General features: G+C 42.2%; 1 protein-coding gene across 1 annotated transcript in view; it reads left to right on the forward strand.

Moving 5' to 3' along the window:
• NRXN3 (neurexin 3) overlaps nucleotides 1-25,860 on the forward strand; it is a 1,913,991-nt gene that overhangs the window by 791,474 nt on the left and 1,096,657 nt on the right. Inside the window, exons 12-15 of the mRNA XM_061611873.1 lie at nucleotides 1,185-1,187; nucleotides 1,815-2,196; nucleotides 2,495-2,685; nucleotides 4,749-4,922. Coding sequence (XP_061467857.1) covers nucleotides 1,185-1,187; nucleotides 1,815-2,196; nucleotides 2,495-2,685; nucleotides 4,749-4,922 — 750 coding nt within the window. The remainder of the gene's footprint in view (nucleotides 1-1,184; nucleotides 1,188-1,814; nucleotides 2,197-2,494; nucleotides 2,686-4,748; nucleotides 4,923-25,860) is intronic.

A 25,860-nucleotide genomic window follows, 5' to 3' on the forward strand; every position in this document is an offset into this window, starting at 1 on the left:
TGCTATTGGAGGTCGCTGATTCATGGGGTAGCCTTAAGTCGTAATCGACTTGAAGGCATATAACTATAGCAAGGCTTCCTTTGGAGCACTTAGCCTTCCCATGCATCTTGGACTTAATAATGTTTTATATTACTGAGAGTTCAGATATGCTATTTTTAAAAGCATGATAGCATGACACAGAATACAGCATGATGCATCAACTCAGGTAATAAACAGTGGATTATGATGGCAAAACCTACACTTAGATTTTTCTGATGCAAATTTCAGGCATTGGCTGAATTGTTGTTTAGATCATGTCATTTCTGGAGGATTTAAAGAAGGGGTGTTGCTGGTGATGTAAATGCTGGTGCATTTGGGCTCTGTAGTTTGGGACATTCATCATATGACACAATTTCATTTATAAACTTTATTTTTGTGTCTATATAAAAAATGTAGCTCTCTAGTTTTGTGAGTGACACCAGGTGATATATGGAATTCTGGTGAGATTCTGTTGCACTTTTAAGCCTGCTCAGTTCATTCCTATTCTGTGTGGCTTTCACTGATATTTTATATAACAAGCCCTGGGAAACTGGTTTAATTCCCCATGTGGGCTGTATGGCATAGGCAACCCACTCTGCATTTTGCCAGTACTCAGTCTTTCATCCAGTTTGCAAAACTTTTTTCCCACCAAGAGCAAAGGGAAAGGTGACAACTGGCAGCAGTCACAGACACACTACCTTGTTACATATTTCTTCCATTTCGGGAAGGAGGTGTTGCCAACATGATGCAGTGACTTATCCTGCATCCCCCGGACTGTTGTGGCTTTCTCCATCCACTGCTTTGTGATGCCTTTGATACCTCTGCTTATGGTCTTCAGGAATTTGACCCAAACTCTCACCTCTAATATTATTTATTTGTTTGCTTGTTTAAAAGCATTTATAAACTGGCTAATATTTTAAAAACCACTAAGCAGTGTATAGTATAAAATAAACAATACCTTTATTTATTTAACAAAAATTATATACTGCTTGAATGTAAAGACCTCTAATCAGTTTACAGAAAACATAAAAATTATCAACAAAACAGTTACAAACAAGGAACTCAAAACATATTTAAAACAATTAAAACAGCTACTAACTAAAAAGATTAAAACAGACCAGCATTTATGTGTCTGGAAATGCTTGCCTAAACAGAAAAGTTTTAAGCAGGTACTGAAAGGAATACAGTGAAGGCACCTGCCTGATGTCAGTAGGCAGGGAGTTCCAAAGAGTAGGTGCTGTCACACTAAAATAATTATTTCTTACAAGTGTGGAACAGGTATTATGTGGCACTTGTAACAGTGCCTGTTCTGCAGAGTGAAGTGCTCAAATGGGCACATATGGGGCAAGGGGTTCTCAAAAGTAAACTGGTTCCAAGCTAATAAGGGCTTTACATACTAGTAGAAACACCTTGAACTTGGCCCGGTAACAAATTGGCAACAATTGACAAAAACAAAAATACAACATAAAATGAATAAAACAGTAGTATAAATGCATACAAAACAAATAAAACAGGAATTCAGGAAATTCAGACATATAATACAGGGCCTGATCTTATGGCTTAGGGAAAGCCTGGGCAAAATATATATACATTTTTACAAGATGTCTGAAGGAACAGATGGCTGCTGTTTCATATATGGCAGAGGAAAGGACATTCCATTGTACAGGGGCAAGAGCAGAAAATGCCGGTTAGTATTAGAAACCTAATAGATGATAATACCCTGGAGATAGGCCCTGTGTTACTAATCCTATCAGCTGCAGAACATTTTTTCAGCTTTATTGTTTTCTCATCCTCAGGTACGATGGTTGGTGACCACACTCGCTTGGAATTCCACAATATTGAGACTGGGATAATGACAGAGAAACGTTACATCTCTGTCATTCCCTCCAGCTTTATTGGCCATCTCCAGAGCCTCATGTTCAATGGCCTTCTCTACATTGACTTATGCAAGAATGGAGACATTGACTATTGTGAATTGAAAGCCCGCTTTGGCCTCCGTAACATCATTGCGGACCCTGTTACCTTCAAGACCAAGAGCAGCTACCTAAGCTTAGCAACTTTGCAAGCCTACACCTCCATGCACCTCTTCTTCCAGTTCAAGACAACCTCTGCAGACGGCTTCATCCTTTTCAACAGTGGTGATGGAAATGATTTTATTGCAGTTGAACTGGTCAAGGGGTAAGTAAGATATTACATTGGCTCTGGGAGTGGTTTGGTTAATCCATACCTACAACTGTTCATTCAGTAGTCTGGCTTTAAATTCTAGCTCTTCTTACTGTTGGAAAAGTAAGTTGGACAATATAGGAGCTATAACATATACTTCTCTATGGCCATGGAAATTCATTAGGAGAACTTGGAAGTTTGGTTAGAAAATTAGAGTAGTCTGTTGCAGACATTTTGAATCTTTTGTTTCTTAGATATTATTTCATTTTTCATTCTGAGCTTTCTTCTGAGCAGGCCCGTGTGTCATTTGCAGGTATATACATTATGTATTTGACCTTGGGAATGGTCCTAACGTCATCAAGGGCAATAGTGATCGGCCTTTGAATGACAATCAGTGGCACAATGTGGTCATCTCGCGAGACAACAGCAACACACACAGCCTAAAAGTGGATACCAGGGTTGTTACTCAGGTTATCAATGGTGCCAAAAACCTGGACCTTAAGGGTAAGTAACTGGATCTTAAGACTCCATTTAGGCTGATTCATGTATGCATGCTCATCACTTGATGTGTGTTCACTAGATAAGTTATCACATAATGTCTTTTAGTTGAATGTGGGAAAACAAAGCATATACTTAGGGGTAGAGCATATTCTTTGTATGTAAGATGTTCAAGACTTAATCCCTGGCAATTCCAGCAGGTCTGGGAGAGCTTCTCCACCTGAGACCCACCTGAGACCCAGGTGCCATTTTGAAGGAAACAATACTTTACATATGCATTTCTATTCCCCCCCCCAAAATGCATGCTTTTAAATATATTTTGATATGATTTTTGAGCTGTGTTAAAACATTTATTACTGTGAAAGTTGGAGGACTGTTAAATTCTGATCTGCATATTAGATCAGGTCATTTCATATTGCAATTCCCCAAAATAAATTTTTCAAGGATCCCTAAAACACACACATATTCACCACACAAAACTCTACACATGCAGTACTAGTAAGAACAGAATTTTCTGAAAATCTCAATGACGAGCTTAGCCACATGGTTTTTTTTCTAATTCCTGTCTCATTCCTTGATCTCAACAAGAAGCAAAGTTTTTTTATGAGTTCTGCTAAAGATACTAACAATTCTCACATGATATGCAGTATTATACATATTATTATATATATGCATTATATATATAATATTATATGCACGTTGAACATATATACACTCCAGGCTTCTTAAAGTAACCGGCATATAAACAGATACAACAATGCAGATACCTGTACCAAAACACTTATGTATAAATACTTATAAAACCATGCTGCAGAAATGTAGTACTGCATCTGGCTTAGGTCTTTTAGATGTCTTATATGAATAATATACTTTTTTTGCATGTAATTTTGCATATAATGTAATCAGGCTTTTTTTTAAAAAAAAAATAGACAATGCATGAGCAGCTCTGACATAAGTGGCCACATACAAAAGCAGTCCACTGTGGATAAAACTCAAGGAGGAACCACCAAATTCTGTATATATGTCAATTTAAAACAGATTTGTCCTTCATCCCTAAATACTAGCATGCTAAAGAGAAGATTGGCACCCCCCTTTTCTCTGCCATCTAGTTGTAAGGGAGATTTAATATGGAAGAGCACTAAATTATGTGATCAAGCATCTGCAGTCTGATATGCTTCACTCCAAGAACAGTTTTATCATGCAATGAGCCATTTACAAAGTCTTTTAGTCTGAGTGAATAGAAGAACATTAGAACTCCCACACAGGGTTAGACTTTCAGTAGTCTATCTAGTACAGTTTTCTTTTAATCCTCACCATTGTGTGTCTTGGCTCCCAATGGACCCTTCAAGTCATATAAATATAGCTAAAACTGATATAACTGTATTTAGTGTTCATACATTTGGGTATGTGTTAAAAGGTGTTGTTCTCTTGATTCCCATTTTGCATTTTCTTTCCTTGACTTATAAATTGAGTAAAATAGCTCCCTGTTTCTATAACAGACTGTTGTTTATACCACATAGGGTTCTTTCCTGCTAGTGTCATTTGCCTTCTTGTTAAAGGAGAAGAATCTTACTAAGTGCACTATGGGTCAGTGGAGGCTGGTGGCTCCAATGTCAGTGGGGCGGTGAATCCATTCTAGGTTTTAATCCATACTTTCAAAGAGCTGTCTAAGGTACTTTCAGCTTTCAGGATCTTGACAGCTCCTTGAAAGTTTGGACTGAAACCCGGAGCAGAATCAGATTCACTCCCCCACTATCTCCACTACTATGGATTGTATCCCAACACTGCTATTCCACTTGCACAACAGACCTCTGCTTGCACAATGGAACTTCTCCCTCTTCTCCTCTCCCTGCATTCACCAGCCCCACACCCACTCAAAATCTGCCTGGAGGGTTGGGGACCCTCTGGAGCAGATTTTGGGGGCATGTGGGGAGAGAAGATGAAGGGGAAGTCATGTTGCAGAAGCAGAATGCCAGTCACAGTATTGGATATGACCCAATAACTCTAAAAAGGAGTGTTGTTTGACTTCCTTTGGTTTTTCCTTTGTCCTGTTGCTTGTTTCTCTCCAGGTGATCTTTACATTGCTGGCCTGGCTCAAGGAATGTATAGCAACCTCCCAAAGCTGGTAGCATCCCGTGATGGGTTTCAGGGCTGCCTAGCATCAGTGGACTTGAATGGGCGCCTGCCAGATCTGATTAATGATGCTCTTCACCGCAGTGGGCAGATTGAGCGTGGATGTGAAGGTACAGCCTACCTAAAATGCAATTCCTTCTCACACAGCACTCCCTACCTCCTCCCTGTTCTTTGCATGACCACATATGTCCTCCATAGATCTTCATTGTGACATCCCCCATGGTCATCCACATGCAGCTTCCATGATTGTAACCAGCTTGGATGTGCAAAAGGAATGAGAGAGGAGTATCAAATACCCCCTGTCATAATGTAGCTTTCCTGTTTGGTACATTATGTCTCTGGAGTGGATGGATTAGCAAGGACTATAGCTAGTTTATGATGCTAATCACTTTTATGTTGTTGTTTTTAAATTTTAAATTTGAATTTGAGCAAATGTATTAAGCTCCTGGGTACCTTCAGCTAAACATAAACAGTAGCACCACGTAACATAACAAAATTTAATATATCAATCAATCAATCAAAACTCAATCATGACAAGATGGAGGAAATATTGGCCAATGGTTTGTCTGCCTAAGGAGGTAGTGGTCAATCAACTTTGTTGTTGTTGTTATGTGCCTTCAAGTCAATTACGACTTATGGTGACCCTATGAATCAGTGACCTCCAATAGCAACTATTGTGAACCACCCTGTTCAGATCTTGTAAGTCAGGTCTGTGACTTCCTTTATGGAATAAATCCTTTTCTTGTTTGGCCTTCCTCTTTTTCTACTCCCTTCAGTTTTCCCCAGCATTATTGTCTTTTCTAGTGAATCATGTCTTCTCATTATGTGTCCAAATCAACTTTGGGGGTGATTATAATCTCCTTAAAGGATCAGGTGCACAGTTTGGGAGTGCTATTAGATTTGACTTTCTCTCTTGAGGTTCAAGTAGCCTCAGTGCTTTGAAGGACCTTCTATCAATTGAGGCTGATGTATTGCCTGTGCCCTCCTCTTCTTGGGCACAGATAGCTTAGCCACAGTTATCCATATGATGGTAACTTTGATTTTGGAATACTGCAATGCACTTCACATGGGGCTGCCTTTGGAGACAGTTTGGAAAATGCAGCCAGTCCAGAACACTGTGGCTAGGTTACTAACATGGATCGAGGGAACAGATCATATCTTGTCTGTGTTGAAAGGCTCACAGTGAGCTTCCAAGTTCAGTTCAAAGTGTTGATCTTCACCTCTAAAGTCCCATGCAGCTTAAAACCCAACCCAGATATTTGTTTGACCATCTGCCTGACTACTGGGATTGTTGTCTGAAGCCTTTCCCCAGGTGCTCCCACTGCCTGAAGTGCTGCAGCAGGCGGTGACCAGAGATATCACCTTTACTGTGTGGGCTCCTCACCTTTGGAATGCCTCCTCCGCAAGGATGCTTGCCCAGAGACCTCATTACTATCATTTAGGTACCAGGAGAAAACATTTTTCTTGTTTCCCTAGGGTTTAAAGAACTGCTAAAGTAAGCATTTTCAGTTTGACTTCATTCTTTTAATTTTTTACCCACTCTTTACCATAAGGGTGAGTTACAACAATAAAAATATACAATTATAAAACAAATAAAACATTTACAACCACAAAACAAGAAAAGTATAAAACCAATTTTTAAAACATCCATATACAAAACAATTAAAAACAATTCCATATATAAAAAACAATACAAATATTTTTTAAAAAAATTCCATATGTAAAAAACTGTTAAAAATAGATCCAATACAGATGCAGACTAGGATATCTTATTGGGTTGTGTCTAAGTTAGAGTAGACCCATTGAAATCAGTGGACTTAAATTATTTATTTATTATTTATTTATTTATTAAATTTCTATACTGCCCCAGAGCTGAAGCTCTCTGGGCGGTTTACAACATAAAAATCAATATACAATATATAATATACAATTCATATTTGGTACAATTAAAAGGAAAAATACATCACATTTTAAATAAACATAAGTAAACAATAAATCTCAACAATGTACATAACATAATAACAGAATAAATAAAACAAACCGAACATAACAATTATAAAAATATCTAAAAATATTCTCCAATGTCCTATTGTGCTTCTCTCCCCCTAACCCCATATTCTATAACCAATATAAATATTTCTTCCATTGTCTTTCCTCCAAGACAACCTAAATATGACGCCAAGTGCGACGCTAAGTGAGTACTTAGCGTCACACTTGGTGCGGCGCCGAGGCGCTGCCTCAGGCAGCTCTTCCCCTTCATATACCTTCATATAACTTATATGAGCCCTCAATCCACTCTGGGCAATTAGTCATGTCCACTGATTGCTATTGTGTTATGACTATTTGATGGGAGATTTTAGTTTGTTGTTCTGCTTTGCTTAGTTTGTATGCTGCTACTTTAATAATAATAATTATTATAATAATAATAAATCTTGTGTTATCACCCTAGGAACATTAAATTTATGTTGAAGGTGTGGGATGTAAATATGTTAATAATATAACAGCATAGCACATTGAATCATCCATTTCAGCAGGAAAAAGAGCTCTAAATGAAATACTGCTAATGAAAATTTGCTAAAGGCTGATTTTTTTAAAGGAAACTTTGTGGATAAACATAAGAAATTATCAGTTGTCCAGGGCAATTGAACAACCTGGACTTCAGGAGCTTCCATTTCCTTGGGTCAGGTCTCCATCACATGAGTTAAATGCATATTTCCATTCATACATCAGTATCTGTAAGGCATATGTGTCCTTTGGGGGCTTTATGAGTATAGGGGCCACTAAATCTCTCTCTCCATAATAGGAGATGCACAAAATTTAGGAGGTGCCAACACAAAAGCGATGTACCTGCTTAATCCGTACATAGAAATTGAGATCATACATCACACATACTCATCAGCTGGTATGTTTATTTCCCACCATGCAACAGCAGCCAGTGTGATGGGGGCAGAACCATGGAACTGTCCTCCTGGCATTGGCATTGCAGCAGCTTATGTGGATGGTGCTTGAGCAAGGCAGTGATGAGGTCAGGGCTGCACAGGTGCACTAGCAGAACCAATCTAGCAGTCCTGCCAGTGTGTCCACAGAGCCCCACCTCACCAGAATGCCTGCTACCGCCACCATGCTGGCTGTTATTAACTGTTAGGGCACAATAATCTATCATAGTCCAGATCTGCAGCCAAACATGCAACTTTTGGTAAACTCCTTACTAAGACATTATCACTCTTTGAGACCAAGTCTTTCTTTACATCACATCATTGAGACCAATTCAGACAACTATTGCATGGAGACCTCTGGAAATGCTTCTGTATTGTGAATTTGTTTAAGGGAGCAGTGGCAGGAGGCAAAACAAAAGATGCCTGGAACATTACTTCCCTAATTATTCCATTTCCCCTATCACTTGAAAACTCTTTACATACCAAGTTTTTATGCTATATGATATAATAAAACCTTCCGAGACTTTTTGCCCATTATCTACCAGGTGTCTATATCATTGCCCATAGGTAACACCAGGAGGGTAAATGTGGGTTAATGGTCACATGAAAGTGCTCATAGTTCTGAAACCATATGTCAGGGATGGGAAATCTATGGGCCTCCAGATGCTGGTGGAATCTATTTCCTATCATTCCCAGCCAGCACAATCAATAGTCAAGGGCAGGACCAGTGCCAGAAGGTGGCCAGTTTGGGCCCTGGCTTAGGGCCCCTGGGGCACAAGGGGCCCTTGAAGGGCTCTCCTGAGGGTGGGTGGGTAGCGCTGCCTTCCACAATCCATAGCAGTGTCTGCTCCCGACCCTGCCACGGATCTCAGAGAGGGAGCTCCCAGTCACCCCCTACTCCCGCACAGGCCTGCAACACCCGCCTGCATGGCCCGCCTACCTTTCTCTTGAAGTAAATGCTGGCTGCAGTGCAGGCACATGCCTGCCATCAACTGAGATGGCGGACGAGGTTTCCCTAAGAGGCTGATGCCCCTGCTGCCATCTTGGTTGATGGCAGGTATGCGCACATGTAGCCATCAACCAAGATGGGGGCGGAGGCATGAGCCCCTTAGGGAAGCCTTGGCCACCATCTTGGTTGATTGATTTATTTTTATTTATTTATTATTCAATTTATATACTGCCCTTAGCGAAATAGCTCTCAGGGCGGTGAACAAACAAAATAAAATACAATATATCATAATAAAAATACAAAAACATATACAAACAAACAACGAAAAGCACAGCAAAAACAAAATAAATACTACAAAAATTAAAATACAGATTAAAAGATTTAAAAAGTTAAGAAGATTAAAATGCCTGGGAGCATAAAAAGGTCTTTACCTGGCGCTGAAAAGATGGAAGTGTAGGCGCCAGGCGTACCTCTTGATGGCAGGCATGCGTGCACAGCACGGTCAGCATTCACTTCAAGGGAAAGGTAGGTGGGGCATGCATGTGCCAGGGCCAGGGTCAGGCTGGTGCCCAAGGGCCCCGGCATGCCTGGCGCCAGCCCTCATCAAGGATGATGAAAAGTGAAGTCTAACAACATCCTGAGGACCACAGGTTCCCCATTCTTGCTGTACTAGTTGCCATACATTTCCCAGTTCTCTTTCATATTCTATGGTGTGCCAAATTATAAGTTTTCTATGTATAATTATTTTATTGGTCTCTTCCTGTACATTCCTGGTAACCTCTTACTGCCCCTCCTGAGAGTCTGTGAATCCCATGGCAGCTGGACTGTGTTTCCCACCAGCATCTCCCATTTTATATTACTTTGGAATAAATGACATATCACTTTGAGACAGTGTCTTTTTGTGTTGTGTTTTGATTTCGGGTTGAAATTATAAAGAAAAAGAAATCTTGGTGATGTAGTTTTTGTGAAAGCACTTGCCCCTAGAAGAGACAAAGGCTTGTGAAGAAGACAGGTAGGAGAGCATCCCTCAGTAGCAAGTGAAATCAGTAGAACATTGCTGCCGTTGCTGGGTACTTAGAAAAATCCCACTCTTTGAATGACATCTGATGGTATCAGTCCACTTACACAATAGACTTCCGCCTGCACAACAGAAGTTTCCCCTCCCCTCCTCCCTCCAGAAGCCCCCTATGCACCCTCAAAATCTCCAGTGAATTGAGAGACCCTCCAGAGCACATGGGGACACAGGGAGCTGCAGCAGGGAGGAGAAAAAGGGGAAGTATCATGTCAACTCATATGACGTTGGACATCACCTTTTGTATTTTGAAGAGGCCCCTTTTTTACACAGATTTTTTTAAAAAAATATTTTCAGAGGCTCTTCCTTCTGAAAGATGGGTATCTCAAGTTTGTGCACTTCTAAGATGGTTAGAAGAGAAGATGTTGGTGATGTGGAAATGAAGAGAGACTGTCTTTCTGAACCAGAGCACTGTGGTGAAATAGTCCATTTTACTTGTATTTGAATAGGGATGCATCTTATTTTTGTCTGCATGGAAACAGAATGTTTTTACTGGTTTAACAAAGATGCTCTAATCCTGAACTTCAATGCAATCCTAGACCTGCCCTCCTCTGCTGGCAGGGAGGCACCTCCACTCCATCCTAAACCCCTCCAGCCAACAGATCTGGGTTAAGATTGCTCTCCCTGCCATTATTTCCTTATGGTCTTTGAACAAGTCATTCAAGTATTTAGATACCCAACTCTTCTTGAACGGTATTGTTCTGCACAACTGGCAGTTGTACTTTAGTGGAGGATGCTTTATATGGGCACTTGTGATAGCTCAGAATGGGCTTTTAATATTCTAAGTATATATAATAGCCACCCTGGCTCCTACGGGGAGGAAGGGCGGGATATAAATTAAATAATAAATAAGTAAATAAATAATTTTATTTAGTTCTCTGGCACCGGAGGATTTCAGATATCCTACTGATTGCACAGTTTCCTTTTTGATTAACATTAAGTATATTTAAAAAGGCAAACACAGCTCAAAGTAGCAGAGTTCATAGCTCAGAGGTGGAATGCGTGTTTTGCATATATACGATCTTAGATTGAGTCAGTGACAACTTCAGTTCAAAGATTTTAAGCAGCAGGTTTGGGACAGACCTTTCTCTTAGAACCCGGTAGTCAACAGACCAGTCTTCTCCAACCTGATGCCTTCCTCATCCTGATGTTTTGGACTACAACTCCCATAAGCCCCAGTCAGCATGGCCAATGGTCAGGGATAATGGGAGTTATAATCCAAAGTATCTTAAGGGCATCAGGTCAGGGCAGACAGATGTGACTGAAGTACACCAGATGGACCATTGATCTGATTCAGTAGAAGTTTGCCTCTTGTATCTTTTATGCTCTGTTCAGTAATACTGCACTGAAAGTTAAAGAATAAAGAGAACAGCAAGTGGGGGGTAACAGCATAGGTGAGAAACAAACATTCACTTAACGTATAAACAGTCAGATTATCAAATGCAGGACTGTGAGGAAAAGGACATTTCAGGGAGATGTTGTATGTAGCTTAATCTGGGTTTGAATCTTTAGATGAAAATTAGAGATATGAATTAAGGAAGAACTGAGATTTTGGATGGTCCTTTGTATTTGAAATCATTGTTCATGCTTTTTTGCAACAGTTGACAGAGAAGGTGTTGGCAGCTACTTCCTTATCCCATTAAATGTTTGATCAGTGCTTTGCAGGCAGCTCAGATGCTCCTATAAAAGTATTTTAGAAAAGCCAAGATCCAGCTGTGAGGAATCCAAGTCTTAGCTTGTGGTTATCACACAACCCTCAGGTATTCAGCTGTGGGAGGACATAAGAACCATGAGTGGCATTTAAGGCAGAAGGCTTTATTAAATCATATGTTCTAGGCATTCATTGTATAGAAAATTGAGAACTTTCAACCACATAAGAAAATGATTTGGTCAGAAAAGGCACACCACTTTAGCAAGAACAATTACAGCAAAGGAGATTGCTTTGACCAGCAGTTTATTATCGGAACATAAGAAGGTGCCTTATACTGAGTCAGATCTTTGGTCCATTTAGTGCAGCATCTTGGCTCTTCAGAGGTTCAGACAGGAGTCTCTCCCAGCCCAATCAGGAGATGTCAGGGATTGAACATGAGACCTTCTTCATGCAAAGCAGATGCTCTGCCACTGAGCTATAGTCCTTCATTTGGGGCCATAGATACCTTTGACATTATTATTATTATCATAAGAAAGGTGAACAGACTTCATTTGTGTATATTTTAATAACTTAGATCCTGCTTTTCTCCATTGAGATGGACCAAAACCTCACAGAAGTAGAACTAGAATAAATGAATTACAGATAAAATGCAAGAACACCATTATGACATCAAAAAACAGCAGAAAATAACCAACCTTTCCTCTGTTTCTAACAGGAAACTCTGCAGGAGTAGAATAAAAACAACAAATAACATACAAAATAGCAAAATGATCAGAAGCCACAGCTCAGAAATAGCTAAAAAAGAAAACCACTAACCAATGCCTCCTGGGAAAGCCAAATCTTGGCTTAATATTGGCAGAAATACAGGGGAGGACCCAGACACATTTCTCTGGAGAGGGCATGCCACAGATTTGATTTCTTAGGGCCAATAACACAGAAATTAAGACTCCTGATAATAATTTTGGCTCACCTAAGAATTCACAGAATCATAGAATAGTTGAGTTGGAAGGGGCCTATAAGGCCATCAAGTCCAACCCCCTGCTCAATGCAGGAATCCAAATGAAAGCATTCCTGACAGATGGCTGTCCAGCTGCCTCTTGAATGCCTCCACTGTCGGAGACCCCACTACCTCTCTAGGTAATTGATTCCATTGTCGTATGGCTCCAACAGGAAGTTTTTCCTGATGTTCATTTGATATCTGGCTTCCTGCAACTAGAGCCCATTATTCCCTGTCCTGCACTCTGGGACGATCGAGAAGAGATCCCGGCCCTCCTCTATGTGACAACCTTTCATGTAGTGGAAGAATGCTGTCATATCCCCCTTCAGTCTTCTCTTCTCCGGGCTATACATGCCCAGTTCTTTCAGTCTCTCCTCATAGGGCTTTGTTTCCAGTCCCCTGATCATCCTTATAGCCCTCCTCTGAACCTGTTCCAGTTTGTCTGCAACCTTCTTGAAGTGCGGAGACCAGAACTGGATGCAGTATTCAAGATGAGGCCTAACCAGTGCTGAATAGAGGGGAACTTATACTTCATGCGATTTGGAAACTATACTTTTGTTAATGCAGCCTAAAATAGCATTTGCCTTTTTTGCAGCCACCTCACACTGTTTGCTCATATTCAGCTTGTGATCACCAACAATCCCAAGATCCTTCTTGCATGTAGCATTGCTGACTCAAGTATCCCTCATCTTATAACTGTGCATTTGGTCTCATTTTCCTAGGTGTAGAACTTTACACGTATCCCTGTTGAATTTCATTCTGTTGTTTTCAGCCCAATGCTCCAGCCTATCAAGGTCCCTTTGAATTTTGTTTCTGTCTTTCATGGTATTAGCTATGCCCCCCAATTTTGTATCATCTGCACATCCATTTGCAGTGGGCACATCCATGTGCAATTTTGCCCACAGTCTCTCTCCATCAAGTCCATTTTGTTAAATAGCAAAGAAATTGAAAAACCAAATTCTTCAAATACCTATTTGAAATAGTTGAACCACACTGGAAAGAGAAACCAAGAGCTTAACATTCAAGAAGGAACTAGTTCTCCCAGTTACCACCTGTATCTCTTAAACTGAGGGCTCCATGACTTTTGGGGATAGCTCTGGAGAGAAATGACCACCTTGCATTGATTGTCCAAACATTTGTAGTTGGAGGGAGGGGGTTAGAAGGCATTGAATCAATCCTATCATTGGCAAGAATAGCCATGCCTTTAAATGGAATAAGAAAATCAAGGAAGATCTTAGAAGACAATACCTTTCTTCTCTTCAAAGTAAACAATAAAACATCAATCCAGTCTTTCTCTGTTGAACTGGCAGGCCAAGTGCCAATTACTGAGCCCATGGACATTGGTTTCAAGTGGCTGGCAATCCTCTGATAATTGTACAGTTGAAGTTACTTACAGATAACATCCTAAATGAAAAGTGCAATGAACTACACCTTTTCTGCAATGAATGTGTGTGTGTGTGCGTGCTACTTGTTTATGAATTCATTCTTACGTCATCAGTCATTTGTTAACTTTCATCCCTCCACCATTTCTATTATGACACACACCCCATGTTTCACCCGCAAACTGTATTCCAGTTAATATGGCCTCCCAGAGAGATACTTGGTTCTCAGAGTGATGAGGTCACTGGTCAAGAAATTTAACTATTTTTTCCTCTCAATCATCAGAACCCAACAAAGAACTTATATTTTCTCCAGAACACCATTAGATGGTAATGTAGCCATTACTAATGTGTAGATTCAGATACTGATAATACCCTCCATTCTCTAAGATATAAGTGATGGTGGTGTTGCCATATTCTGTCATCCTCTCTGCTCATCGAAGGTGACTGAAGCAGGGAGCTTTGTGTATCCATGAAGACTCCCTGTGGATTTTTGAATCCTGATATCCGTGGGTTCTAAAATGCATTAGAGCCTTTGTGGATTCAAAAGGTGCCCCCTTCAGATAATTAACTTTCACAAACTGGAAGGTGACTGAAGCAGCAATGGAGGGGGGGAAACTAGCCCACATATCTGTTGCCCCTTCTCACATCTTTACGTTGCCCTAATTGTAATGCCTGCATAAGGCTATTACTCATCCCTGGCCATTGGCCATGTTGTCTGGGGCTGATGGGAATTGGTGTCCAGCAATGTTTGGAGAGCATCACATTGGTTACTCCCAGATTAGATCTTGTGAAAGAAAATTCAAGGAAGGCTTTTTGAGGATGGAGACACCTAATTCTGCCATTCACATTTGAAGAGACCTTAACCTGCTCAGCAGCTGGTCTGATCAGAATTTGGATCAGAGGCAAAGATGTTTTTGTTCTACACAAATGATTTGATCATTGGGATAAATGGTCAGGAAACTTACAGAAAAGAGATATGCTAGGTGTCCTGTTTCTCTTTCATTTCAAAAGCCCCCTACAATTGTTATCACTATGCTTAATGGTATTAGTCAAGAGATGGAGGGGGAATTGCTTTATGAGAGGTAATTGCCATTTCAAAGTTTTCATAACTGGTCAAAGCAAAGGTCTAAGGTTTTAAACATTATGCATATAGATCTCTATTGTCTGATCTCACCTGTGGAGTGTTAAATATTAAAGTGGCTGAAGGTGTGGGAGAAACCTTCCTTTTTTGTTGTTACAATACTAGTGAGATCCTCAATAGGTCTCAACATGCACGTGGGGTCATATTGGAGCAGATGGCCCTTTTAATTTCCTGGGCCCAAACTACTGAGGGATTTAAAGGTGATAACTAGAACTTTGAATTGTACTTTGTTTAGGTTACCAGCCATTGCATGATGGACAATGACAATGAAGTGTCAGGATCCCAATAATAGGCCAGCCCATCAGCACCCTATTAACAGTGGTCTATACCATCTGTACTTTTCAAAGGCATCTCCATGAACAGAACATTGCAATATGATGCAGTATGACAAAGCATGCATGATGCTGTCCAGATCTGCCCTTCCCAGCAGCAGGTACTGCTGGTGTGCTAGCTGAAGTTGAGTAAAGGTACTCCTAGCAGAGCTTGGAAAAGTTACTTTTTTGAACTACAACTCCCATCAGCCCAATCCAGTGGTCATGCTGGCTGGGTCTGATGGGAGTTGAGTTGTAGTTCAAAAAAGTAACTTTTCCAAGCTCTGACTCCTAGTGATAGCTGCCATCTGAACATCCAAGAGCAAAGCAGGACCCAGAACATATGAAAGTAGACAGGGCAATTACCACCACCATATTCAGTGAACAGAAGTTCCTCCAGAGCATCAGAAACAGAGGTTCCTCCAGAACACAGTTGATCACATGAACAGGAGCCTATAAGAGTCATCTTCCACCACTGCTGATCTTATGATGGAGAAAACATTGTCCTTTCCACCTGTCTTGCCTTAAAAAAAATCCATACTGATAAAACCCTGTAAGGGGAGGCAATCTGAGGAAGGAGTCTTCATTTTTCCGTTCTGGATCTGCATATCACAAAGGAAAATATCAATTAGCGGTCATGATGACTTCTATGATTCCAGTTGAGCCAAGGCATTTCTTGGGGAACAGGCAGGCTCCTCATGGGAAATGAAACATTGTTTGCTGCTTCACTTATATCTGTGAATCATATGGCATTAATGTTCCATCTGATGTTGCTCTGTGTTTTAGAAATGTATATACTCTCCCCCCTCCCCCAATAGTCTGTGCTATGTTGCCTGCTGTTTTGGTTTGATGTTGTTCAGGTAGTGATGGACTGAGGCCACAATGGATGCCTCTCTCCTGCTGTGTCTGTGTGTTGTCTTTGGTGACGTCACCCCTCCCACCTGCTTAAGTGTCTGTGAGGGTGCCTTGTTGGTTATTCCAGTTGTTTTTCATTTGTTTATTTTTAGTGATGTTACCCTGGTTTTATCTGCCATTTTACTAACCTCTGGTTTATTGTTTTCGCTTTTTCCATTCTTTTGCTACAAAGTTGAGTTGACCAAAGCTGACCTGCAAGGTAGAGAAGGTTTTTGTTCCATTGCCAATTTGGACTGAAATATGCCTTTTAATATAACCTTTAGTGCCTTTTAATTACTTTTTTTCTTTAATGCAGTCACATCTCTAAGCCAAATGGGTATGATAAGCATTCACAACCTGCTAGGTTGGAGAATGGGGTGGTGTGGATTTGGGGGACAAATGCATAGGTATGGCTTAGGATAGCTTAAGAGGTTTGACTGTATCTCATTCTAAGAGTTATCCATAACTGCACAGCTTGATTTCCTGAAAAAAAGGGTGAACGTCACAAAAATGGCACTGGACACCTGGTTACTGAAATAAAGATGGGGATTGGTCCTTCAGAGAACTGAACAGTTCATAGCCCAGTCTATACTGACTAACTTAGCCGTATGCCTTATGACTTGGAAGCAGGCCATACAAAAACTGACGTGTGAGCTGGTTATTCTTTTGAGAAATTGATGGAACTTTACCTTTTCATGCTATTTGCTACATTAGATTAGCCTTCATCAACCTGCTGCCCTCCAGATACTTTGTACTACTCTTAGTTGTAGTCCAAAACATATAGAGAGCACCAAGATGGCAAAGTCTGCATTGGATGAAACAGCCATTGGCAGGCACTGTTAAAAGTTTATGCTAGCTCTTTAAAGAAGGATCTAGTTATATCATAAAGGCCAGTTATTGATGCTTGTTGGGTAAGGAAGGCACTGAAGATTGGCACTGAAGATTGGGGGGGAGTGAAAAGTTAAATATTAGAATGGGCAGCAGAGACTAATGCTGGGCAAGACAGATTTCATTAAATGAAATCAGAGGAAAAAGACAGTACAGAAGACCATTTAATGTTGATGGCTTACCAATGAAAACAGAAACAAACGGGAAAAGCACCAAACGAAGATCAAAAAGAAGAGACAGGCTCTGGTGCTGGTTGTAGATTTATTGAAATGCTCTACGCGTTTTGGAAATGCTTTCCTTCCTCAGGAGCTGTGGAGCTATATTTCCTTGGCTCTATCGAAGCAATGAAAATTCTTTATCAAAGCCCCACGCTGAACATCTACGAACAAAAGTTGCTATTAACATGTTTAAATACTAACAGGAGAAACTTTCTGCAATTGCGGTGCTGAGAAGGTAAACACAGTTGAACACTGGGTTTCTTATGTTGGAATGGATTTTGGAAAAACATAAGGATGGGGGGTAAGCAGGAAGGACAAGTTTCTCATACTCATCTAAGATTTTCATTAAGACTCTCTTGGGATGCTTCAAACCTTGCATATTTCCTACACAGAAAGCTCTTCTGGATTGGGGGGGGGGGACATGAAACCTGTATGGAGACTGGCAGATGTGAAGATCCTTGTATATGTTGTACTGAAATCAACAGACATAATTTAGATTATATTTGATCTTATCCAGTTACCCTTTTATTATTAATACTATAAGGCTGGATTGAGATGACTACACAAATATAGAGAAATAAAGATAAAGGCTAATTTAAGGGGGGAAATGAAGAAAACCCATGAGGTGCAATGATGGAAGTGATAAAACCTTATATGCTAAAACACTTCTTAACCAAATGTGAAGCAGCATAATAATTGTTTAAAGCATGACATGGATGATGGTGAATGGAGAAGGGGAGAGATTCCTGATTGGGGTTCCAAGAAAGCTCATGATGGTGAAAAGGACTGTTGGAACAACGAGTCTTGTTCATTTCCTGGCTCGGAAGTGATGACTTGTCCTGCTAGCATATGAAAGTTGCAGATGTCAAGGAATGCACCTTTGGCTTCAGGATATGTGCCAACCTCACACCAGACATCTATTCCACTTTAAACAGTCATGGCTTCCCCCAAAGAATCGTGGGAAGTGCAGTTTGTAAAGGGTGCTGAGATTTGTTAGGAGACTTTTTTTCCCCTCTCACAGAGCTCCAATTCCCAGAATTCCCTGGGAAAAAGGGCTGACTCTTAAACCACTCTGATCGCTGGAGCTCTGACTGGGGAATAGGAGTCTCCTAATAACAGTAAGCACCATTCACAAACTACACTTCCCAGGATTCTTTGGGGGAAGCCATGACTGTTTAAAGTGGAATAAAGGCCTGGTGTGGATGTGGCCTAAATTCCCAGGGTTTTACATCTTGTGTTCATGCGGTGAGATATACGTTTCTGATGGACATATATTATAATCTACACACTGACTACATGCTAATACCTATCTGAAAGTTTGTTCTGAATCTGAAATGGGTAATATATGCAATGGCCCTCAATGTTGCAACTTGCTCTACTTGATGTCCTTGGTCAGTTAGGACTGAGCTGTGCTAGGCTTTACATTAAGAAACACTATGTTTGTTGTCAAGAACCCTGCCTTTCTGAGGGATAACAATTTGTGGTCACATCCACACCATACATCTGAAGCACAGTTAAAGCACATGGCCTCCCCCAAAGAATTCTGGGATCAGTAGTGTGTTAAGGGTCCTGGGAGCTGCAGTTCTTTGAGGGGTAAACTAGAGTTCCCAGTATTCTCTGGGGGAAGCCATGTGCTTTAAATGTATGGTGTGGATGTGACTTTAGTTAAGCCTGGTATAACAGTAAGTTTATAGGAACCTGTTCTCCCCTCTGCCCTATGGAATGGAGGGAATGTTTTGGCTTTTTAAGGTGTCTTGAGTGCCAGACAGCATCACCTTAATTTCAGGAAACCAATCTTTGCTGTATAGGTTTGGATATCCAAGTTCACATGGAAACTTTAAACCCCCTTGAGATCTGAGGGGTGTTTGCTGTGCTGCTGTGACCTGGACAATGGGGAGGTCTGGTGGAGAAGGACTTGCCCACTATACCTTTCTAACACTCCTCATTTTAGTCATTTTCCTTCCTTCCTTCCTTCCTTCCTTCCTTCCTTCCTTCCTTCCTTCCTTCCTTCCTGTTTCCACTTCTGATGAGTGTTGTACATGTCTCCTTTTTCTTACTCAGTTAAGTGCCCTCTTTCACTTTCTTTGCAATTATAAGATCCAGACATATTCCCTTTTATGCGGTTCACTTTCCCTTGGGAGGGGCATCCCATATTACGCATCCTGTTACAGGCATGGCCTCTGTAAAACCTTTACAGATTGTTGTGAAGGGAAAGGGACCTGAAAAGGACAGGTAGGTGTCATTTTGTTAAAGAGAGGGGAACTGCAGCTGTATCTGGGGAGCCATAACTGCAAAGTGGACATTTTGAAACAAACATTTAATCACAATGCCCCTTGCCCAATCACAAACAGGGAGGGACTTTGAGTTATGAAGCAGATAATATATTTTTATACGGTTGCACCCCTCCTTGTGAGAATGGAAAGCAAGCTTGTGCAATGGATCCTTCCCTTTCCCTTCTCTCCTTTCAGTCCCCTGTACCCCCAAAAAAGCCTTTCCCTCCAGAGAGCCGGGGTACCTGCCAAACAGTGTGGACTGTGTTATCCAAGGCTGCAGTGAGAGGGGGGAAGCCCAAAATGCTCTGCTGGCACGAGATTCCTCCCACCACCACATTTCAGACCAAGGTGGTAGCTCAGAGATGAAACATCTGCCTTGCATGCTGAAGGTCCCAAGTTCAATCCCTGACATTTCCAGTTTGGGCTGGGATTGTCTTCTGACTGTAACTTAGGGGAGCTGCTGCCAGTCAGTGTGGACAATACTGAGCTAGGTGGACCATTGATCCAACTCGGTATAAGGCAGGTTCCTGTATTCCCACTGGGGATATGGAAGTCAGTCTACAATGTGGGTCCCCTTGTGCCTTTGGAGAGGGTTTTCAGTGGGGGGCAGGGGGATGATGGGAAGGCAAAGTCCATTGAGTGAGCTGCCTTCTACTTGCACACTGTTGGAGACATCCTATACTGTGTACCTGCACAACAGATTAAAAAAAAAAGGCTTTTCTGAGCCTAGAGATGTAGTGATAGAAAAAGTTTCATTTGCTGAATATGGTTGATAATGTGCAAATTAATGCACAGCGCCTTTACCTCTATCAAGCAACACTTACTTTTGTACAGTTGATAGGTGTGGGCCTAGGGCTATGCAGTTAATACGGTTCTTCTAGACTGGCCATCTTGCATTGCTTATTATTTTCTCCTTTGTGCGTGTTGCAAAAACCTTTTTATTGAGCTAGTAAATTTTTCTTAAAATTGAAAAGATAATCCCCTCAGAGAGAAAGAAATGGATGTGGGGGGGGAGAGAGAGGGAGAGGTTGGTCCAAATCACATCCAAACACCTTAAAATGTATAAACAGACTCAGGTGAAATCTGAATTGGAGACTGAATAATGAAACGCTAAGATTTTAAAGCTTTATTAAGTGGGCAGGATCTTGTTAAAAGGCAGCAGAAATGCATGAATAAAAATGAAGTTTCAGACACCATGTGGAGAGCTTGGGAAAGATGTTAATTGGCTTTAAGTAAAAAAGCGGGATGCGCTCATCCCGTGTGCATAAATTATGCACCTACCTCCCTTGCTTCTGCTCTCAGCCATTATCTCTGAAGGGCCATGTGCATGGAAACATACTTGTTAGGTATCTAAAGCCCTAGTGAGCTCCTCTTGCTTTCTCCTCTGTAACCCTAATTCCCTTGACATCCCTGTTGCTGTGGCCAAGATACCAGTGTCACAAACAGGGGAATTATGACAACAGTGAGGAATGGAAATAGCAGCAGCAGAGTGAACTCTCCACAAGAAGGATCCCTAGTTCACTTGTGAAAATCCCATGGTGAGTACCAAAGAGGTGAAGCAAGTATAGTCACCATCCATACCCTGAGCTCGGTCCACCAAAGAGACTCTAACTAAGTAAAGCTGAGCCAGTTTGTCTTCAATGTTGGTAGTTAAAAGCCTTTTCAGTCTCCACACTTTGCAGAGGGGTGGATTTTCACTCCAACCCTCTCTTCCCTCAAGGGATTTTAAATCCTCATATATTCCACACGTATTTCTGAAGTGCACACCTAAGGTTTCTTCAAAATGTGCACTTAAAAATGTTATGTGTTGAGACGGACAAAACATATATGGAAGCATGGTACTGAGACCATACTGATGAATGGTACTGGATGTCAGACATCCAGAACTGATTGCAAGAACTACTAGCCATAATGGCTATGTTCCCTCTCCATGTTAAGTAGCATTATGCTTCTGAATACCAGTTGCTGGAAACTGTAGGAGGGGAGAGTGGTCTTGTGCTCAGGTCCTTCTTGCAGGCTTCCCCTCTGGTTGGCCCCTATGAGAACAGTATGTTGGCCCAAATGGGCCATTGGCCTGATTCAGCAGGCTCTCCTTATGTTCTTGCAAAATACTGAGTGGCAAACTCAGGTTTGCAGACAAGTTATGCATGGGAAAATAAACAACCCTTAGGCAAAATACTTCCTGCCATGTTGTCACCCTTTAGATATGCTGCAAAGTTTGGAGTAGCATTTTTATGGTTTTTTGGGGGGGGGGATTGGGAGATTCCAGTCTTGTGAGAGGAGAAAGCAGGCCTGTACCTGCTGGTCCTGGCCCTCCCTTGCATTCCCAATGGTCCCACCCCACTGTGGTTCACACATTATTTATTTTATTTTATTTATTTCTTAAACTTATATACCGCCCGACTAGCAATAGCTCTCTGGGCGGTTAACATAAAATACAATAAAATTACAGAATCTGATACAACAAGCATATAAAACCTACACAATCTAAAACCAAGTTACAAACATTTAACTAAGATTAAAATGCCTCAGAAAAGAGAAAGGTTTTAACTTGGCGCCGAAAAGATGATAGTGTCGGCACCAAGCGTACCTCCTCGGGGAGACTGTTCCACAGTTCGGGGGCCGCCACTGAGAAGGCCCTAGATCTCGTCACCACCCTCCGGGCCTCCCTATGCATCGGGACCCAGAGGAGGGCCTTCGTAGTAGACCGTAGTGTACGAGCCGGTTCGTATCGGGAGAGGCGTTCCGACAGATATTGTGGTCCCGCGCCATATAAGGCTTTATAGGTTAACACCAACACTTTGAATCTGGCCCAGAAGCGTATTGGAAGCCAGTGCAGGCGAGCCAGCACAGGTGTTATATGCTCAGACCGCTTAGTTCTTGTTAGCAGTCTGGCCGCCACATTTTGCACTAGCTGTAGCTTCCGAACCGTCTTCAAAGGTAGCCCTACGTAAAGCGCGTTGCAGTAGTCCAAACGCGAGGTTACCAGAGCATGTACTACTGATGTAAGGTCCTCCTTACTCAGGTAGGGACGTAGCTGGGCTACCAACCGAAGTTGGTAGAACGCATTCTGTGCCACCGAGGCTACATGAGCCTCAAGTGAGAGGGAAGAGTCTGAAGCAGGGAGCTTGCTGTAAGTGCCTAGGTTCCCTGTGTGATTTTAGAACTTTGGTTGTGCATGGTATATTTATAAATTACATTTTTATCCCACCTTCTGTCCAAAGAGCTCAAAGTGATGTACATGGTTTCTCTCAAAGAAGAACATAACAAGAGCCTGCTGGATCAGGCCAGCTACACATTCAGTCCAGCGGCCCATTCTCACAGTGGCCAACCAGATGGGAAGCCCTAAACCAGGACCTGAGCACAAGAGCACTCTCTCTCTCTCTCTCTCTCTCTCTCTCTCTCTCTCTCTCTCTCACACACACACACACACACACACACACACATACACAGTTTCCAGGAACTGGTATTTAGAAGCACACTGCCTCCAACTGTGGATGAAGAGCATAGCCAGTGTGGCTTGTAGCCATTGATAACACCCTCTTCAATATATTTGTCTAATCCTATTTTAAAGCTGTCCAAGGTGGTGGCCATCACTGCCTCCTCTGGGAGTGAGTTCCATAGCTTAACTATGCACTGTATGAAGAAGTACTTTCTGTTACCTGTGTGGAGAAGTACTTTCTTTTGTCTGTCCTGAATCTTCCAACATTCAGCTTCAATTTATATCCATGAGTTCTAGCATTGCTAGAGAGAGGGGGGAAGCTTTCCTCTATCCATGCCATGCATCATTTTGTAAACTTCTATCATGTCAAAACACAAGGCAGCACATGGTTTCTCCTGCTTATTCTCACAGCATCCCTGTGAGGTAAGTTAGGCAGAGAGATAGTGGGAACATGCCTGAGTGGGGATTTGAGCTCTGGTCTCTGAGGTCCTCTTCCAACATTCTAACTACTACATCACGCTGGCTCTCATGTTCTAAACCTTGTGAGGAGCTTATGAGCATGCAGCAGACTCCGTGGCTCAGGTCTTCAGACTCAATTCATGGACAGGGCCAGAAAGAATGCAGTAGCAGTGATGAGGCCAGCAAGTACGGCCCTGGTCTCCCACCTCACATGATTTGGATCAGGTGAATCATGCATGCCAGAACAGGGTTTATGTGGCACTGGCATGAAGCCCATGGAGCGAGGTCAGTGCTTCTTGACTTTGCTGTAGGTGCTGTTGTGGAGGGAAAAAATGGCACCAGCCAACCAGTGGGACTCCTGGGAGTGTTATTGCTTCTGCCACTATCTGTTACAGCAAGCAGAAAAAGGTGAACTGGAATGGGGGCAGTTTCACAAAAGATATTACCTTGCATATATCCTTTTCACAAACACACAAAGTTTCTTTCACTGAAATCCTACAGGTGCATTGTGTGGGGGGGTTAAAAGCAGTGACTGCCTCATCCAAAGCCCTGCTGAGCTCTGCTGGTAGGGCAGAAGTGAAGGGGTTTTTTTTACCAAAAAAAGGCTGTTTTTCATTGTTTTCAATAGGAGAGGAATGGCAAGGTCGAGTCAAGCTCAGAAGCCTGTCTAAATTTTCCTCTGATTCAGGAGCATGAAGGGAGACCAGGAGGGCTTAAGATCCTTCAGATCCCAAACACTTTCCAGCATGACCCTGGAACACCACCCTTTTGGTCTTCCCAACATCAGAGCTCTGACTTTATTTGGTATGGGTGTTGGAAGAGCCATCACCCTTGGAGAGAGAAGCTCTGACACTGGAAGGCTAGATCTGAACCATCCTACATCCCCTGGGGCACCCTCCCAGGATTCATAGGATTGCACCTTAAAGGAATGTATGGCTCAGCCCTAATTAAAACCCAGGCACAGTAAAACACACTGGAAATGCTTTTCAACCATGCTTTCCCTGTAGAGCTTGTAGGACTAAGTACAAAATGATCCAGAAGGAACGAGCCCAAGATCTGCCTCTCTCTGCAGCTCACTCTACTTCTGTGAACCAGTCAATAACAGTTATGACTATTTTATTAATTATGCATCCACCACCTTAAATAAAATAAATGCCATGTGGTTGTGCTATAGTGCTGTCAGATGTCCTGTGCTGTGACTCTTAGGTCACTGCCAGTATTTTGCAGGAGGGATTCAAGTGCATACTAGAAATTTAAATTATTGGAAATTTAAGTGTGTGCAATTAGTGGATTGGAGTGCTCTGTCAGCCTAGCACAATAAACACACTTAAAAACACACAGAGAGACTTTGTGCAGTTAGGAAAGTTACGGGGAAGTGCCCTGAAAAGTATGGGATGAACAATTATTAACTGGAAGACATATAAACACCACACAACCAAATCAGAATGAATGTGTGTCCGGTTCAGAGCCAGAAGAACGAGGCGGGAGCATAAGTGCGAGCAAATCTCATTTTATTAGAGTAATGGATACATCAAATGCAGTGCGCTTCATAGAAAACCCTGCGCTAGCTCACTAGAATTCCTAACTACACTCTAGACATGCTCTGCAACGTGTGAAGGAAGTTGACTCAACGACTTCACACTGTAAGTGGCAAGCTTATGAAGGGAATGTTTTCGCACGTAATCTCTGACTCCTACGTAATTCCTGTCTTTGCCCTGTCCATTTCTCGTGGCGGCGGGCGCACGGGGACAGAGGGCGTGCTTCCAACAGCTCATCGGAAGACACCTGCTCCTGAACAACAGGCTCAAGATCAGTGGGCTGTGCCACACTGGAATCCTCCTGGGAACTGCTTGGCAAGGGAGGAGCTGGCACTGTCTCTGGAGCTTCCCCCAACACGTCTTCTGCATCAGCCAGGGGCGGCGCTCCCTGTCCCTCGGAGAGTGCGGTAACCGTGGGAATTGGCTGGTGTGCATGCTGACCCCCACCTGCAAGGTCCTGTTCAGACTCAACAATTCCCAACTCCGCTTCCTCTGGCGGCGGAGGTGCCTGAAACTCATGCCTCCCCCTTCCCTGTCCATTCTGGTTTAGCTGAGGCTCAACATCATCCCCCCCCTCCACGCATTAACCCTTCCCACCCCGAGGTCTAGGTTTCGCTGGATAAGCCTCATGAAATTCTCTCACCAAAGTCAGAGCGTGCACATTCTCCTCTGTTTCCCAGGAACGTTCAGTTGGATCATAACCCTTCCAATGAATCAGGTACTGAATACGCCCTCGGCGAACAAAAGGGCGGTGCGGGCTCCACTTGCAGCCACTGAGGGTTGGGGGGAGAGTCCTTGGTCAACAATGCCCTGTGAAAGACTGGGTTATCTTGAAAGCTGACGGCAACTTTAGTCTGTAAGCCATGGGGTTAATCTGTGCCTCCACCTCAAAGGGCC

The sequence above is a fragment of the Rhineura floridana genome, chromosome 2, assembly GCF_030035675.1.
Source record: "Rhineura floridana isolate rRhiFlo1 chromosome 2, rRhiFlo1.hap2, whole genome shotgun sequence".
NCBI lineage: Eukaryota > Metazoa > Chordata > Lepidosauria > Squamata > Rhineuridae > Rhineura > Rhineura floridana.